This window comes from Sus scrofa, chromosome 14 (assembly GCF_000003025.6).
Source record: "Sus scrofa isolate TJ Tabasco breed Duroc chromosome 14, Sscrofa11.1, whole genome shotgun sequence".
Lineage (NCBI taxonomy): Eukaryota > Metazoa > Chordata > Mammalia > Artiodactyla > Suidae > Sus > Sus scrofa.
In genome coordinates this window covers 126066532-126086316 of record NC_010456.5, presented here as the reverse complement: position 1 = coordinate 126086316, position 19785 = coordinate 126066532, and the positions used below count along the sequence as shown (strand labels likewise).

The following is a 19785-nucleotide window of genomic DNA, read 5'->3' as shown; positions in this document are numbered from 1 at the left end:
TTAGAAATATCAAGGAAAGCTCAAATGGACAGACAAGACCTTCACAAAGAGATAAGTAGAACTTAGTTAGGAGTGTCCAAACAAGACTAAAAGTCACCTAAGGAGCCTAGGAAAAGATGATGTTTCTGAAGTGTTGGAGGAAGTGAAAAGCATTCATGCAAAGACTGAAGTGACCCAATGGAGATATAAAAGGAAAGAGAACATTATCTGTTGAGTGCCAAATATAAGTTTAAAAAAAAGACTGACTTGTTTTTACATGCAAGAGAAAAGACTAAGAAATAACGCTTAAAACAGACTCAAAGTATTAGAAAAATCTCAGTCATAAAGAGCAACTGTGATCTGAAAACCATCAACGAAGGATGTAAAAGCCATGCAGCCAAGTAAGAATTAGAAGAGGCTGTATGTGGATGGTCCAAGAGCGGAAGCAGGGTCTCGTGACCCACACCTAGGCCACCAAGAAACGTCGTAGGCACTCTGATCTGAAGAGGAGCCTGTGAAACACTCTATTGCCTTTGGAATGGATGAGCAATGAGATCCTGCTGTGCAGCACTGGGAACTATGTCTAGCTACTTATGATGGAGCATGATAACGTGAGAAAATAGAAGGTGTACATGTACGTGTAACTGAATCACCATGCTGTATAGTAGGAAAAAAACTGTATTGGGGAAATAACAAATAAATAAATAAATGTAAAAAAAATTAAAAACAAAGAATATTAAAAAAAAAAGAATAAAAAAAAAAAAATAGGAGTTCCCGTGTTGGTGCAGTGGAAACGAATCCGACTAGAAACCATGAGGTTGCGTTTGATCCCTGGCGTCACTCAGTGGGTCAAGGATCTGGCCTTGCCATGAGCTATGATATAGGTTAAGATGCAGCTCAGATTCAACATTTCTGTGGCTGTGGTGTAGGCTGGCAGCTGTAGATCTGATTAGATCCCTAGCCTGGGAAATTCCATATGCCATGGGTGCAGCCCTAAAAAAAAAAAAAATTAAAGCAAAAAAAATAAAAAATAAATAAATAAATAAATGGTCTCAGAAATGAAAAACAATGATCTTATGAATGACCAAATCATCAAAATGAGATTTTTATATGTGAAAAAAAAGAATACCTAAAGAAACCTGTCAAACAAGAAAAAAATCTCTTATTGCAAAATGACTGATATGACCTGTGACAAATAGTTCTCTAGAATGAGGCTGAAGTAACAGCTCTGGTCAATAGTGAGGAGTTAGTTGTTTTAATTTCAAAAAGTTTTCAACTCTAATTTTTTGTTTGTTTGTTTTTAGGGCTTCACCCACAGCATATGGAAGTTCCCAGGCTCAGGGTTGAAGTGGAGCTACAGCTGCCAGCCTATACCACAGCCACAGCAACGTGGGATCTGAGCCATGTCTGTGACCTACACCAGAGCTCATGGCATGGCAACGCTGGATCCTTACTAAGCAAGGCCAGGGATCAAACCCATGTTCTCATGGATGCTAGTCGGGTTCATTACCACTGAGCTGCAATGGGAACTCCCTCAACTCTATTTCTTAAGCCAAAATTTAGACCAGAGATTAAGGGGGCTTGTTGTAAACCTAAGAAATATCTACAATCTACTCGGGTTATCTCTACTTCAGAGCATATATCTTTTGCCTTTTACAATCAATTTATAGTAAGATACAAATAACTAGTACATGGATAAAATGCAGCCAAAAGTATGAACTGACAGGTAGCTTAAGAGTTGGACTCTGGGAAGTTAGCACAGATAAGGACAGGTGAGTAAGAGAAAGAAGGAAAATAATTAGGCAAACATATTGTGTTTCAATTATGCTCTAGGCACCACTTAGCCCCTGAAGATACAATGGTAAATAAGGGGGAAATTCCTGCCCTTAGCTTGTCTGGGTAGAACAGTAACAGTATTATACACATTTTATAGTAGTAAATTAAAAAAAAAAAAAGTAGTGGACTAAGAATGGCAGAGCTGGGACTAGTTTCACAGAGGAGATGAACTTTGATTTAGAAATTCTCTTGGTGAAAGGGTAGGTATGTGTCCTGAAGGCTAGTCCAGGCAGAAATCTACTGACAGAAGAATGGATAAAGATGTGGTATGTATACACAATGGAATACTACTCAGCCATAAAAAAGAATGAAATAAAGCCATTTGCAGCAACATGGATGGACTTAGAAATTATCATGCTAAGTGAAGTAAGTCAGAGAAAGACAAATATTATGATATCGCTTATATGTGGATATAAAAAAATGATACAAATGAACTTATTTACAAAACAGAAATAGGCTCACAGACATAGAAAACAAACTTATGTTACCAAAGGGGGAGGAGAGGGATAAATTAGTAGTATGGGATTACATATACACACTGCTATATATAAAATAATCAGCAAGGACCTAGTGTATAGCACAGGGAACTGTACTCAATATCTTGTAATGACCTATAATAGAAAAGAATCTGAAAAAGAATTTATATATACATACTGAATCACTTTGCTATACTCCTGAAACTAACACATTATAAATCACCTTATACTTCAATAATTTTTTAAAAACAACATAAAAAATAAAAAATAAAAAAAAAATACATACCAGAGTTTGAAGAATGAGGAGGTAAAAAGAAATGTGAAGTATCTCAAAAATATTGATACAGAGTAGGCGCTGAAATGATACTTTGGTTACACTGGGTTCAATAAAACACACACACACACACACACATATATATTTTTTTTGTCTTTTTGCCTTTTCTAGGGCCGCTCCCATGGCACATGGAGATTCCCAGGCTAGGGGTCGAATAGGAGCCGTAGCCACCAGCCTATGCCAGAGCCACAGCAACATGGGATCTGAGCCGCGTTTGCGACCTACACCATAGCTCACAGCAAACTCCAGATCCTTGACCTACTGAGCAAGGCCAGGGATCGAACCCGCAACCTCATGGTTCCCAGTTGGATTCGTTAACGACTGCGCCACGACGGAACTCCAAAACACATATGTTTTTTAAAAAGGACTAATACGTGCAAAGGGACAGAAGTATGATGTATTCATAACAGATGATCTTTTAAAAGTCATGTTGGAATCCAGCAGTGCAAGGCATTTACTATCTCCCTAAAATCATCATATTTGCAAATAACACAAACGTGGACAGAGCATGAGAATGGCATTTGGAATGATAGGATTAAACTTCAAAATGACCTTGAAACATCAAAGAAATGAACTGAAACTCACTGCTCCCTTTTCTTGTGCCAGAAAAGTAGTACATAAATACAAAATGCAGAATGGCAGAAAAAGTCAGGAGGGGACAGAGCAGCCTCCTGAGCTGTAAGTGGGAAACTAACGGGTAAGGCAGGGCAGCTGGTTTTAAAAGAGAGGTTAGACACTGTGAAAAACAGACAATGAGAGTAAAGCCAGAGAGAGCCCCCTTGGGTTCTAGCATCGGTTCTGCCATATAATAAATACTGGACTCTCAGGAGATCTCTTCAGGTGAGCCTCGGTATCCTTATCTGTCAAACAAGGGACAGAACTACCTCTAGAATCCTTTTCTATTTCACGGTTCTTAAGCCAATGCTATCTGGGAAGTCTGGAGAGCATTCTGAGAGTCAGGAGGTGACCTAAGGTGGAAGTCACAAGGCAGGGATGGAAGGACTGGGAGTCCTGTTTGAACCTGAACTGAAGGCTGGGAGGTGACTTCAAAACTGCTTTCTACCACCCACGTGATAGATTATTCTAAGGAGCACAATCAGCTCTTCTCTATTTCTGGAGCGATGAGAACAAGAAGAAAGAGAACAAAAGAAAATGGGATCAAATTGCAGTGAAGACTGTTTAAGAAGAGAAGGAATTAGTCCCGGAAGTTATGGTATGCCTTTTGGAAAAGTCTTTAGAAACAGTCTGTCTGTCTAAGATGCTTCTAGACAGGGTCACCAGCGGTGGCTGCAAGCAGTTGGATAAGCCAGATGTCATTTCAGTGCCCTTCCCATCTCTGTGTCTCTGCAGTGGTAGAATAATATGCATCAATAGAGTAATACCAAATTCCCCATTTATACTTTTTATGTATCTATTAATATGGACAACAGTTTCCTTTCCATTTTACTAGTAAAGTTTTGAATACAAATGTGACTCGGCCTCTCTCCATTACAGCTCCTCATTCAGAGCTAATTGCCTCACAGAACACTTAAGGAGTCATTTTTCATTATGATGGTGAGCAAGGGGAAAGCAGATGGCACAGTCCTGTTATTGATTCGATGATCCTTGCCTGACTCAGTGAATAAATGCAGCTCAATGTATGGTCACTGCGTCCAGACTTTTAGGGCCCTCAAGGTTCGGTTCAAATCATGTCAGACAGCGGTTCAGGGGGCAAAAATCCACTTATTCCTCCAAAGCTTCTAAATAATGATCCCCGAGACCATACAGGACTCTTTAGGCCACCTCCTGGGAGTCCCATGGGATAGTTTAGGCTCCCAGTTCTTAAGGAAAAGAATGGGCTCTCTCTAAAGTTGTGCCAGTGCTTTATCTGAACTTGCTGCCCATCAGTTAGGGATGTTGGCCCAGCTGAGATGAGTTATGTTAATTTGCAAATAATAAGGTACATAAAAAGAGGTAAATCACTCATTTTTCAGAAGATCATTAACTCTTTCCCTTGAAAGCCCTCAGAGAAAGAGCATTCTGGCCTTAAGGAGCTAATGTAACTGTCATCAACATTTTAGAACCATAGCATCACATGACTTGTGCTTGTTTCTCCACTGGCCCTCTCCTTAAGAATGAAGACACAGTACAGCGCAAAAATGCCCTTGGTAGGTATGGCACTATTTAACAGTAAACAGTAGGATCTGAGACTAAATCAGCTATCGATGTAACAGAATTTTTATGAAAACTTGAGTGTACGCCCTCTCAGTTTGCTAAGAGACCATTGGCCCTTTGAAGTGGTCCCCAGAAAAATGTTTATGTGAGAAAAAATTACCAGGACTTTTGACCCACGTTTTCTTCCTTTCTTTTTTTTTTTTTTTAAGGGCCACGCTGGAAGCACATGGAAGTTCCCAGGCTAGGGGTCGAATCAGAGCTAGAGCTGCTGGCCTACACCACAGCCACAGCAATCCCAGATCCAAGCTTGTCTGCGACCTACACCACAGCTCGTGGCAATGCCAGATCCTTAACCCACTGAGCAAGGCCAGGGATCAAATTGCATCCTCATGAATATTAGTCAGGTTTGTGTCCACTGAGCCACAAGGGGAACTCCCCTGACCCACATTTTCTTAGCATTTTCTCAGTTTGCTGGTAAGGAGACATATTTTCTCCAGTTAGGTAATGTTCCTTTTTGGGATCTAGAGAGTTCCTTTCCTGCCCTGGTGGCAGAAGGTATGTAGTACTGCCTTCTGGTAAGAAGTGGACTATTATTACCATTTTTTTTTTTTTCTGGTTAGAGTTTGCAACCTTGCATTATAAACATGAGGGAGGAGTAAAGTCCCTGCCTGCACGAGGGATCCAAAGACTCTGGCTGTGGTCTCTGCTCAGCTTTGATCCAAGACAAGTCACTTCTCATCTCTGGCTCTACAGGTTTGATCTCTGCAAAAGATGGGATGGAACCAAGCAATCCCTAAAGCCATTTCCAAAGCTCCAGAAATTCTAAAATTCTCTGAACCTTAGGATTACCCATCTATTCTTGTTAAATGAAGGAGGCAGCCTTCTGCTAACTTCTGCTAAATCTATGTAAGAGAGGACTATTGAATTTATGATCAATTAAAAGTAAAACATCTTACTCATTGGCAGTTTTATATATAGACCATGGTGTTAGCCATCAAAAGAAATGCAGGAGGAGGGGCTGATTTAGGCTTTATATTTTATTTATATCTACAAAGTTCTTATTTTGTTGTTTTGTTTTTTCAAAGGCAGCTTGCTTATTGCAAACAAATCTTGATTTTCCCCTTTGGCTTCGTAAGTTGATTTGCTGAGTTGCTTACTCTTTCTTATTTTTCTCTTTGACCACAGTAATTATTTACCAGTCAATTCTAGCAATACCTGAAAGAGGTGGCATGTGAGGAGAAGGAAAAGAAAAAAAAGTGTCAGCCATGCTCTCAGTGCTGGTGGTCTCATCGTTTTTCATGTCCATAAATTCTGACGTTTTATGTGAGATTGTTTCTAATTGCTCTATCTTGAAAGTATTTGAACTGTGTTAACTTTTGGGGTATTTCACTCACTTCTGCAGCGTGTTTAATTAGCCATGTTCACTATTGTTCAAGTTTGTTGTCCTTATTTTTTCTTTGTTTCATTTACATATGAATCAATTTCTCTCAAGTAACAATGGCACATAGATAAGCTTTAACATCTCAAATGGGAGGATGATGGCATGTCACTTCACAGTGACACCGGTCAGTAAAAGAAAAAGTACTGGCTAATGGTCTAAATTACATGGCATAACCAAAAATCCACCCGCCCTTCCCCATACCCCCCGACCCCCCATAAAAGATTTGGAAAATACATGGCTAATGGTCTAAAGTACATGGCTAACAACCAAAAATCCACTTTCCTCCCCTGATACCCCCCCCAAAAAAAAAAGATTTGGAAAGAGCACTAGGGTGTAAAATTCTCTGGTTTTAAGTTCTGGCTCCATCACTTATTTACTATGTAGGCAAGTAAGCTCCATGAATTAATTGTCCTCATCTGTGAAATAAAAGTGATAATATATACCTTATAGGTGATGATAATTCAAAGAACAGTAATGAGAACAGAATAGATTGTGTTAATGGTAACAACTGAAATAGCAACCAATGTTTCATTTGCTAGATACATTTTGTGAGGTTATTTGTCTTCTGTGGGACATTTATTCCACAAGGTTCAATATTATTTTTCCGGCCATAAAGGGTGGAACTGAGTTGTGCTCTTTCAAACGTAAATAAAATGGTTTTATAAAAATTACTATCCAAGAAAGAAATCAAAGCCCAAATTATAAAAATAGAACAACTTTATGATAGGTGAAGTATACGTTACATTGGAAATATAATTTGCTTTATTGTTTTGTGTCATCTTTCACTAATATTCTGATTTTTCTTGAACCTTAAATTGGAGCAAGGGAGTTCTATAGATTTTTTTTTTTCGGTCTTTTTGCCTTTTCTAGGGCCACTCCCACGCATATAGAGATTCCCAGGCTGGGGGTCGAATCAGAGCCGTAGCCACCAGCCTACACCAGAGCCACCGCAACGTGGATCCAAGCCTCGTCTGCGACTTACACCCCAGCTCACGGTCATGCCGGATCCTCAACCCACTGAGCAAGGGCAGGGATCGAACCCGCAACCTCATGGTTCCTAGTCAGATTCACCAACCACTGTGCCACAACAGGAACGCCAATAGATTTTTTTTTTTTTTTTTATGCAAAGGTACAGCTAAAAAAAAAAAGCTGATTTTAGTCCTTAAGAAATGTGGCTTGAATCATAAAAACATAAATCCAGTCTATCAGGATTATGGCCCTGAAGTGAAGATTATGGCTTTTTATCTAGTAAAGTTTACACTTGTGTAGGATATATCTACACATTTTTTGGTGAATAAATTCTACCATTTAAGGATAATTCACTGTATTCATTAATTAAATATTTATCAAGCAACTACTAAGTACCGAGAACTTGTTAGCTACTGAGGATTCAAAGGTAAACGAAGATGTAACAACTGCCCTCAGGGAGCTTACTACCTGGTAAGAAAGTTAAGAAAGGACAGTGACTTTGACAAATGTTAGAAGGCAGTGAAGAAGTGGCCCAGCAAACCCTACAGGATTTCAAGAAGGAGGTGATCTTACAGGAAACTGAAAAGGCTTCATGGAAGAAGTGGCATTTGAACCAGACTTTGAAAACAGGCAGCTGATGAAAACACACACACGCTCATGGAATCGCAGGAAAAAATACACATGTGGAATTAAAAGCTCGGCAGCAAGCATAAAGACATTCTTCCCAGTCATCTTCTTTATTTTATAGACAAGGAAACTGGTTCAAGAGGTTAAAATAATTGCACAAGAGCCTCAAACCAGCCAGTGTGGTGCTGTTCCTGTGGGCACTGCAAGAAGCCCGTGCCTGCTACACCTGGGTTGGAGAGAGGTCGAGGAGGACCTTACAGCCAGAGTAAATGTCTGGACTGACTTGAGCAGGCCATGAAAGGTCAGCAAAGGTTTTTGAGGGAGGGGGTGATAGGATTAGAATTGTGCTTTCCTTTGGCAGAAACCCGGGTGAGAGGCAACCAGGGCCTGAGCAAAATATTCAGGGAGTAAAGATGGCACAAGGAAGTCTGCTCTCTCCATCTCAAGGGAAAAATCGAAAGAGCTTCGTGGTTACTTGGGGGCGAAAGAGAGAAGAAAAAAAGCTAACTCTTAAGTTGCAAACTTGAGCGGGGCCCCTGAAATAACTTGACAAAAGCAGTAAAGTCAGGGAGAAGAGCTAGTCTGGGGAGTAGGGCGTGGTAATGGGGGGTGGGGTGGGCAAGGAAGAGTCATGTGACACTGAAACAGTAGCAAATCCAGTGTTGGCTGGAGACTCAGAGACCCAAGGAGATGGCAGTTAGCGTCTGAAAAGCCCTTTAAATGAGCAAAGAGAGCATGACTCTAAGCGGAGAGGGTGAAGAAGGATGAGAGTTGGCTATGGACCAATCCTTGGGGAATGTCTACTGTACAGAGAAGGCAGATGAAGAAGGCAGTGAGCAGAGGGAGGTGCTCCATACCCAACATCTCTAAGTAAATTCTAAGAAGGTACCTGTGATAGAGGGAGATAAAGAACACCAGAGAGAGTTTCCAGAAGTCAGAGAGGCATGATGGGGGATATTCCTCTACTTCTCACTGCTGCTATGAGATTCCTTTCACTCACTTCTAAAATAGGGGAATATTCAACAAATACTACAGAGACAGGATGACAAGTGAGAACTGAGAAAATGGCATTTTAATGACTGTGTTTATCACTCTATTATTTTCGAAAGATACTAAGCTTAGCAATTGTACATCAGTTTCATTTCACCTCTTTCTCATAACAGTGTACTCTTTGTTCATAAACTTACCATATTTTATAATTAAGGGTTTACTTTCATGATTATTTTGTTCATGTTTATCTCCATATAGGCTCTAACATCTATGGGAGCAGGAACTTTCTGTGATGGTGACTACTATATGTATTGCCTGACATGTAGCAGATACTTTTAAATATTTCTTGAATGAATAAAGGCAACAAATGAAGATGCACAATTCTCACAATATTTCACAATGTTTTGGATAGAAGATGAAATGAGTTCTGCTCTGACTTTAGGGTCCTTTTAATAACACAGAGTCATATTTATTAACAATAATCTCAGATATTTGTTCTTATCTCTGTTGTTCTCTGAGATCTCTGCCTAATTTTGTAGTTTATTTTGCCATCAGTGCCCACTTTTCTTTCTTCTTTATGAAGACACATATGCTGGATGTAAACAATATTTGAATTTGAGGTTCAAAGGTAACTAACATGACTGGTTTTTATCATGAAGTTCTGATACATTTCAGTAGTTGTATTTCTTATTCTAACCACCCCGAACAAAGAGCGTGTTGCGAGTAGATCAACAGGTGTTGATCTGCAAGTGTGAATACTGTGGCAGAGTCGCAGAAGGCAAATGGAGAGACCTAAGGGACAGGAAACTTCAGAAGCTTCTGGAAAATGTAAATTAGCTTTTAAAAAAACTGGCTTCCAAGGCATGAGAACTGCACTGAGGGCCAGAAGACCTGAAGTCTGTTCTCAATCCACCTCTGAGACTGCAGAGACCCTCTCCCTCCCACTGGTGCTGTGAGATTTATTTCACTCGCTTCTAAAATGGAGCAATGTGAATGATCTATGTCTTTCACACATGCTGAGAAGATTGGAAACTAGTTAATAAAATTATTAAGATTTTTTTTAATTTAAGGATTGGTGCTAATCATTTTTATTCACTAACAAGCAATATGTAGGAATACGGTTTCTTCACTGGTCCTGAGCAGCTGGAAAGATAAGGTATCACTTAGAAACAAGTTATTTGTTCTTCCTACCCCAAACTGGTATGACTTAGCATAATTTGTAGTAGAACCATACAACAGAAATGGAGTGAAATCCATCCTAGGAATCTAGCTCAATCCCATCATTTTATATATGAGAAAATACAACTCAGAGACTAAAAGACTTGGTCACACAGCTAGCTGGTGGCAGAGCTGGAACTAGATGGTGGGACTTGGGACTCCAAGTCCATAACTCACACAGTCAAGCTGGTTCTTTTCCTGTAACTGCATGCCCCTGGTTGCTCTTCCACACTCGGAGCCGTACTTTCATTAGTGATGTGTCACAGTATATGCATATTTGCATTTTACCAAATTTTTGGAGTAAAATCACCAGGAAAGAAAAATCTATTCTTCATGCCCCCTTAAGTCTGATGCTTAGCAGAGCCTCCGGTCCTTCCTATTTGATCTGGATAGAAAGCTTGTTATAGAATAAGGGCTCTGCAGAGTACCCCTGTATCTTTATCCAGAGAAGCACGGTGATGAGTCTCACACATCGAGGATCCAGGTGGCCTGGGGTGTGAATTCTGGCTCACCCACTCACTAGCTGTATATTCCCTGACCAGTCATTTAATCTCTATTGAGTTTCAGGGTTTTTTTTTTTTGTTTTTTTTTTAATCTGTAAAAGAGGGTTAATAACAGTTACTTTTCAGGTTCATTAAGAGTGTTAAACTAATGGGTGTATACAAAGCATTTACTTCAATGCCCAGGATTACCAGTTCTTCCTCTCCAACCTCTTTTCATTTGATTAAACGAAAGTTCTCTTTTTTCACGACCCGTAACACTCTGGGTAGACTATCATTTTCAACATTGTACAACATTTCTAGATTATTCAAAATAATCTGGTCATCCTGCCTAAGCCCAAAGAAAAAAATTTCAAAGTTTAGACTTTCCACCAGTTTTTTTAGTTGTTATTGTTGTTTGGGGGGTTTGTTGTTGTTGTTGCATTAAAGTCAACCAAACATGAGATAAGATCAGGGCAAAATTCTACATTTCGGTGAAATACTTCGCTCCCTTTTGGCAGTGAACATCTGGGCTACCGGGATTTTTAATCCAGTGAGAAAAGTTAATCTGCTTCTTATTCGTAAGAATCCATAAGCTCTGAAATCTAAAATCCTCCATCACAAAGAGGTGACAGCAATCACCCTCATTCTCAGTTTATGCTTTTAAAGAGGTCTATTTACTTTGTCCACATTTCATCTTAATGTGACGCTGAAATGCTTGGGGACTTTGCTGTCCAAGGTGATTGGAGACATGCTTGGTTGTTCAGTGCCATGCAGGAGAGTTACTTGATATGCCCTGATTTCATGGGGACATCAGTCTTTCAACCCCTTTGAGGTCAGATGAAAAGTGGCTATGTACGTATGTCAATAGCAGAAATCCTACCTTAGCCCAAGAGAGATGGGCACGGTTGGCAGTGGTTGCTCATAGAAAATATAGGAATGAAGCAGCAGGTTTACAGAGCTGGGGAACAGGGAACCTAATTAGCCCAGCTCCAGGAATGCCAAAAAGCCTATTTAATATTTTTTGCTTTTACCCTTCCAAGCCACCTAGAGGAAGAATTGCTCATAAACATCTATATTCCATTATATGGAAGAAAAAAAAAAAGATACTTCATGGGGTAATCTGAAGGACGAATCTGGAGTTTCTCTTTTGACCTGTTAAAATGAGAGCCATGGAAGGGACTCAGACATCTTAGACATTAAAAAAGCCAGGCGTAATTATTACTTGCTAAGTATTACTAAAATATCTGCTGGTAGAAAGAGAATAAATTCCAAAATCTAGGTCATATTTTGAATAAAAAAAAAAAAAAACAGTAGCTGCTACTGAAAATAGATGGCCAGAACTAGCCAGCCCCTGCTTGTTTCTGAACCATTTATTTGTTAGTGCTGAAATTCAGATTTGAGAGAAAACTACCATGCTCATAGGATGCTTCCACTTTCTCCATATTTCCCAACTCATCCTCCTCTTAGATGCTTTTGCTCATGGTAATGAAAGGTGCATTATGAAAAACATCATTCCACATTTAGAAAGCCCCATTTCAAAAGAGGGCCTGATGAAAAAAAAAAAACATTGAAATTGTGCAAAGTACTGCAATGACTTTGTATTTAGTAATTAATGCTCATTAATCACTGAAAAGATAAGCTAACATTAGGAGACATAAATGGCCCAAGAGCCAAGAGAAGACTCTGGCACCCTGTCCTTCACGCGGTGGGGATGGAGTCAGGAGTTGCTCCATAAAGCTCCTTCTCTGCCTCTTCTTAACCCCCCCCACCCCACCCCCAGACTCTAACCCTGCATTAGTACTGGAGGAGGCTCCTAGAAACGTAAATTTCTAGATGTACAACGTGGGATTCGATGAATGAATTCTAGTCCAGTTGCTAATTTTATTCTTGTTCACGAGTCTCATAGATAGAATGGTTACTTGGGGTCATGTTTCCCAGGTCTCCTATCATTATCACCATCAAAAGCATTTATGAACTGCTTCCTACACATAGGGCTCTGTGATAAGCACAGGCACACAGATGGACTTCCTGGAAAGATATGAGATAAGCTAAATTCTAGCAATAAGATAACTAGTGTCAACATTGCCCTCCTAAGAGCCAATATGATTCCCAAAAGTATCACTGGAATGCATTTCCTCTCAAGTATTGGATAATACTTGGCTAAGTTTTAATTGCCTGAGTACACACTAAATGTTGGGATGAAAAGTCAAAAAATAGGTCATTTAGATTGTATATTGGAGTCAGCATGGACTTGTTTAGGGAAAAAGAAGTTGCGAACATTAGGAAATTTCTCTCTATAGGCACTGCCTTTTTTTTCCCCAGTAAAGTCAAGAGTTTTTTGTTTTTGTTTTTGTTTTCTTTTCATTTCATTGTTTCCCACATCTGACCATAAAAAATTTCAAACATATAGTGAAGTGGAAAACATTTGCAATGAACCCCAGTGTTCCCATCACTTAGAATCTGCCATTAACAGTTACTTTATTTGCTTTATAACATATCTGTCCATCTACTCGTCCTCCTGTCCATCCATCAATAACATACGTTCTAGACGCATTTCAAAGTAGGGTGCAGACAGAAGATAGCACTTTATTTTGAAGGAGTAGAATCAAGGAGGCTTCCTACTCCTACAAAGTTAGCTTGAAAAACTTGATTATTTTTTTAAATAAAGAATAAGCTCATCCTGAATTATGTGCACAGATAGTCAACACAGTTCAACTTACAGACACTGGAAAAAAGAAAGGTAAGTAAAGTTTTGTTGACTTGTATAACCCTGTAGAGATTTTCAGTACCTCTTCAAATGTTTGGCTTTATGAAGACATGGGCTGTAGATTATAGGGAAATAAGCTCTCTGCTACAGATCCTGAGGAAACATGACCTGGAATGTTAGCAATGAGCACTTTTTGTTGTTGTTGTTTTGCTCTGTACTCTAGTATTTTTCCTGTTATTCCTTGAGTATGGAACTACAGAGATTTTTTTCTCTCATTCACAAAGTGAGTTTTATAATGCCTTTGGCACAGGCTTGTCATAAAGATCAAACAGGTAAAATAGGAAAATACTTTGTAAAGAGCAACACACCATGCACGTCTAAGGTGGCATTACCATTAGTAATTATAACACATCTGTAATAAAACACAGCTGAGGTAATGGTCCACACTGCTCTCTGGCTTTCTCAAATTAGTCAAAAAGACTTCAGAGGTTAAAGGGACAGCGTATTGGCTGTTGCCTTCACTCTACCCATCAGTACGTCATCTTGTCAAGGATCTAGAAGAAGCTTTGGTGTACATCACACAGACTTGTTTTCATTAGTGAAGTGTTTGTGTTGGAAATCATCCCAGCCTTGAAACAATACTTCCATTAGCTGGGCACAGTACCTATAATTATCCATCTTCTCTGACCAGTGCCAAGCTATCTATTTACTGCATCCCATTTACCTTGGTGGTTCTGAAAGGAGAAAAGGGAGGCATTCACTCATGTTATGAGAAGGTTTGTTTCACTGAATAAACACCCACAAGCGAACTTTGGGTAGAAATTCCTGTAACAAGATATTATCAGGTACCATAAATGACAAGTCTAAAGGTGATGGAAATCCTTTGTCCCCGGACAGGAAAAATCAGGTATGTGAATATCTTAAGATGTATAAGGTATGAAGCAGTGCAGCTTCCATTTTTGTGTCTTATTGGACACAAATCAAGAAAGGGAGGAGCAAGGTCCAAGCTGACTAGGGAACGAAGGAAAGAAAAATAAGCAGGGAGGCGAGTTCATTATCCATTACTGTTATTGCGAACCTGCCAGATCTCTGGCACTTTGATATTATCCTTAAGGGGAACTGAAGAGAAAGATAGATTTGAAATCACCCTTACCCTCAAAAAGCATCCGTTTCACTGAGAGTTGTTTAGAGAGAACAGTCGGGGGATGGAACAATCAGAAATTATAAGCAGATGGAACAGGATATGTACAAAGAGAGACATAAGCAGGGTTTGCGATTTAATTCCAAGTTATACTCAACACTAGGCATGTTTCCCATATGGACAAGATCGCAGCAATGAGAAGACCTCTAAGAGGATACATACAGTTACCTCAAATTCAAGATATGCTTTTTATGCTGGAAACGGAAAGCCAGAGGAAAAGGCTGGCTGTGCCCATCTGAAGGAGAGGGTCTCTGAGTCCATGAAGCGCCCCCTGTCTGGTGCTGACAGCAAGAACACATCTTAAACATTCTGGGATGGTTGCATCAAGCTATCATTCTCTGATGCCGCCAAACAGTCCAAACGTGCAAGTAAGTTCCCTACTTTGATCCCAGATTTATGAAGCAAGCGTCTAATCATATTTATAATTTGGCTTCCTATACGACATACATACTGGGAGAAAAGAAGCTGCCCCAAGGATGAGAACTTGTTTTCCCTGCTGGTGAGATGACACATTGTAATTAAAACAACAAATTCAAGTGCGTGTGTGTACATATAACATACGTGTGTCTGTTATACACAAATACATACACATATTCAACGTGTATTCTTAAGAGAAACACTGGCAAATCTGAGTTTACAGCAAGGCAGACATCTAGATATTTGGGTAGAAGTTTGTTTCTACTAAAATCTCACCATGCTCTAAATCAGAACCTTATAAATATCTTTCTTGTGCCGTTTGGTAGTATTGCGTTTATTTCTTTTGCTCATTCTACATGTTTTCTTAACAGATGATGATGCCTCATTCATCTTACCTGACTGCCCAGGGGGAGGGGCACCAGATGACCCTCGTGGTAGACAAAGAAACACAGTCAGAACGGCCGCTCTGTTCCCAGCACATGGTTCAATGGCGATTGGTCTGGGTGCTCCCTGAAAAAGAAAACCCATTTTAAATTTGCATAGTTTACATGGCACTGCTATTTTACTTCTGCTGTGCTTTGGTTAGCCCAACTGTACATCCTAGTGGGTGGAGAAACAACATTTTATTTTTTCCATAGTTCAGTTGACTCTTTTATGGTGTAATATGCAGTTTTTGTGGGATGGTCATTTACATTTAGGAGACATTTTCTGAGGCGTGCATTTCTGTAATTTTTAAAAAGCAGTCATTGCTTTGTTTATTTTTATCTTTTTTATGTCCTTTAATCGATTTTATTTTTTGGAGAAGTCTTAATTTACAGCAAAATTAAGAGGAAGCTATGGCGATTTCCCATAAACCCACTCTCTCCCCCATTATCGACACCCCCCACCAGGGTAGCACACTTGTAAAAACTGATGAACCTACAGTGACACATATTGATGGTTGACAGTAGGGTTCACTCTTGGTGTTGTAGATTCTACAGGGTCGGACACATCTATAACAACATGTCCTCCTAATTATAGCGTCACGCAGAATAGTTTCACTGCCCTAAAAATCTTTGCGTTCTTCCTAGTCATCCCTCTCCGCACCTGCCACCCTGGAAACCATTCTTTTTACCATTCCCCATAATTTTGCCTCTTCCAGAATCATACAGTGTTGAGCCTTTTCAGACTGACTTCTTTCACTTAAAAACATGCATTTAAGGTTCATGCACAGCTTTTCCTTGTTTGAGAGATCATTTATTTTTAGTGCTCAATAACATCCCATTGTCTGGATATCCCACAGTTTATTTACTCAATTCATCGACTGAAGGACATCTTGGTTGCTTCCAAACTTTGGAAATTATGGATAAAGCGGCTGTAAACATCCATGGACAAGTTTTTGTGTGGACATAAATTCTCAACTTCTTTGGGTAAATATTAAGAAGTATGACTGCTGGATCATATGGTACCATGCGTCATTTTCACACTACACCCTGGTACTCTGTAGATGTGCAACAGGCCTTCATTTGAATAAATGAGTGCATTTCAATATATTTGATATCTGATATCAATATATATTGATATCTGATATGTAGTCTGTGAGGCACAAGTTATACAATTTGGTTACTTCTTTGCAATTGTTTCCTCTCACTGATGATAACACAGTGTATTTAATTATCACTATCCAAAATACTCTACTGGCATATATTTAAACATTTTTCCAGTTTTATTGAGATATAATTGACATACAGCAAGGCATATCTCTAATATCATTTTAGTGAAATATGTGTGTAATAATCACCCACCAAAGCATCTATATTAATAATATGACTTTAGAAATAAGGTAAATGAATGATTATAACAATGATTATAACAGTGGTAGCTAGTATTTGCTTAAGTATTCACTATAGAGGTAAATGCTTTACATATATGAACTTATTTAAATCTTACAATAACCCTGTAAGATGAGAACACTGAAGCAAGAGGTTGAAATTTCTTGCTGAAATTCACACAACTAGGAGGTAGCAGGTCTGGGTTTTATACTCAGGTAGGTTGCCTCCTGAATCCATGTTCTTACCCACACAATGCAGTTTATCATATTATGAACTTCCAAAAAAAAAAAATCATGCCCTCACCCACATACAGATAAACACATGTGCAAGTACACATGTGTGAACACACATAATCCATGCACACACATGTGCACAAAAACACAAAAAAATAGGTTTAAATACCATGTCACCTTTGAAACAATAGGAATATCGTTTTAGTCAAGGAATGGTGGTTTTGGTTATTTGACTCAAAAAGTGCAGGTGAGACGTGGTTGACTTATCAAAGTAACATCTACACATAAGGGTAAAATTAAATAGAAGAAAAAATACCACTACTTTAATTATTAGAATACATGATTTGTTTAGTTTTTTCCCCTCTGATATTCCAATTTTTCAGAAGAAATAGATACATATGTAGTTATCCACCTAGAATAGTTTAGAATATTGCCGTTTCCAGAAAGTTTAACGAGGCATTAAAGATAAAATACGTCCCCTTTCATGTAAAACTTAGGCTGAAATTTCTGGTGACAACGGTTTTATGTGGTTATAAAGGATCTCTCCTTTATAGCAACATAAATCTCCTGTTTTAAAATTATCCTCATACAGATACATTTTGGGAATTTTCAATATAAAGGTGAAGGTGGCCACGGTAATAGAAGTAAAGGGCATAAAATTCTTCCACGAAAATGCTGTAAGCAACGTTGCAATACTTGTATCAAGTTACATGATCTATGGTTTTCCCCTTTAAAGCTTACATTTAATTTAACAGACTTATTTTTGAAAATGTTAAGCCAAAATCAGCATAAGTACATAGATATTCTCCAATGATGTAAATATTTAGAGAATAGGCTTGTCATATTCCAAGGCTAAAAGAAAAATACTGTGAATGTTTTGAACCATACTTCTAAGGTACTGAAATTTATCCTAATTTAATAAATGCAAAGTATATGTAAAGGTCAATTGGTTAAAATACACTAAGCGAAAAATAAAATGAATTCAGAGTTAAATGATGGTGATATATTAGAAATACCCAAATCCCTTTTAATATACCTAAGAAGTCATTTCTCATTTCTACTGTCAGGCAAGGTTTTCTTTGTTGCTTTATTATTAAGTGCTCAATGACACTACCTACTCAAATATCCAAGGCCACGTTAAAATACTTGATTACAGGAGTTCCCGTCGTGGCTCAGTGGTTAACGAATCCGACTAGGAACCATGAGGTTGCAGGTTCGATCCCTGCCCTTGCTCAGTGGGTTAAGGATCCGGCGTGGCCGTGAGCTGTGGTGTAGGTTGCAGACGTGGCTCAGATCCCGCGTTGCTGTGACTCTGGCATAGGCCAGGCGGCTACAGCTCTGATTCGACCCCTGGCTGGGAACCTCCGTATGCCCTGGAAGTGGCCCTAGAAAAGGCAAAAAGATAAAAAGACAAACAAACAAACAAAAACAAAACAAACAAAAAAACTTGATTACAAAACTCAGAAAAGAAGAATTCTAGGATTACAACAGAATGAAAACCACCAATTGAGAAACAGTGGATCTTGGTTTAGGAGATTTAGAAAAACAAGAAACAATTTGAAAGTACATCACTTGATAAATAGGTGATATTTATTAAGTGCCCTTACAATATGCCTGGTGCATATTGTGTGCTGTCAGGCTACCTTTCTGCTGGTTTTAACAGTAGAAAAGGTTTTAAATTGCAAAGGCTGATGCCAAAAGCATGAACTGCGAGAAAAATCAGTGAAACCAAACAAAATAAAAAAAAAACTGGGGAGTTCCCGTCGTGACTAAGTGGTTAACGAACCTGACTAGGAACCATGAGGTCACGGGTTCGATCCCTGGCCTTGCTCAGTGGGTTAAAGATCCGGCATTGCCGTGAGCTGTGGTGTAGGTCACAAATTCAGCTCAATCCCGCGTTGCTGTGCCCCTGGCGTAGGCTGGCAGCTACAGCTCCGAATGGACCCCTGGCCTTGGAACCTCCACATGCCGAGGGAGCAGCCCAGGAAATGGCAAAAAGACAAAAACAAACAAAAAACCTGTAAATTTCAAGTAGAAAATAGCTTAATTATTTAATATTTTAAACTTCAGAGAGTTAGCGATGGACAAAGACAGTGTAATAAAATATCTCGACCATGGGAAAGGAATTGTATTTGCATAAAAGCCACTCCTGTAAAATCTTCCTTAAAATAATTCTCTCACTCTTAATTCTACTGCTATTACATAGAAAACATTCAGAAATTTCATTATATTGATAAGCTATATGAAAGGAGATTATCAGCCTATTTTAAAATCAAATTGGTTTACAACTTTGTCTATTTTTAGCTATAAAATTTTCATAAAAGGATATTAGCAAAAATATGAATTATTCATTACGTTTTAAATATTAGTGACTAGCACAGCTCTTTGATACTTCTGGCAGGAATTCACATGATGTAAAAAATTATTTCCAAAGACTTTGTGGCAAATATCACTTTTAGTAAAGAATTTTAAATAAAAAAGAAAAAGAAACATTTTAGCACACTTGAATTTTGCAACAGAATATAGCAAAACCCCATGAATGATATTTCGGATTCCTTGAGGTTTGTCGTTGTTTAGCAATAAATACATAACCATGAATCAAAATCATTTCACAATGACATAACATGTTCACTGAACTGTGCAATTTATCATGCATTTTCCACAGCTGCCTTTGAAAGAGATAAGGCATGGGTTTGTTTGCCCATAGCATTCGGTAACTGTGATTTACTTCTAGGCATTTTCGTATTTGTTGTACAAAAGAAGCTGGCATTAGACCGTGCCAGAAAACATCACTGACAGTTATGTAATTAGCAGTCCTTGTTTATTACGTACACAGAGCTTTTTACAAAAGCCTTATTTTGTTCACACTAGTGTTTTTGAAACTATTGTACTCATATCTTCAAGTTCTTG

At 38.8% G+C, this 19785-nt stretch overlaps 1 protein-coding gene across 1 annotated transcript in view; it reads right to left on the bottom strand.

Moving 5' to 3' along the window:
* Positions 1-19785, bottom strand: part of ATRNL1 (attractin like 1) — a 776870-nt gene that overhangs the window by 97089 nt on the left and 659996 nt on the right. Inside the window, exon 28 of the mRNA XM_021074415.1 lies at positions 15227-15341. Coding sequence (XP_020930074.1) covers positions 15227-15341 — 115 coding nt within the window. The remainder of the gene's footprint in view (positions 1-15226; positions 15342-19785) is intronic.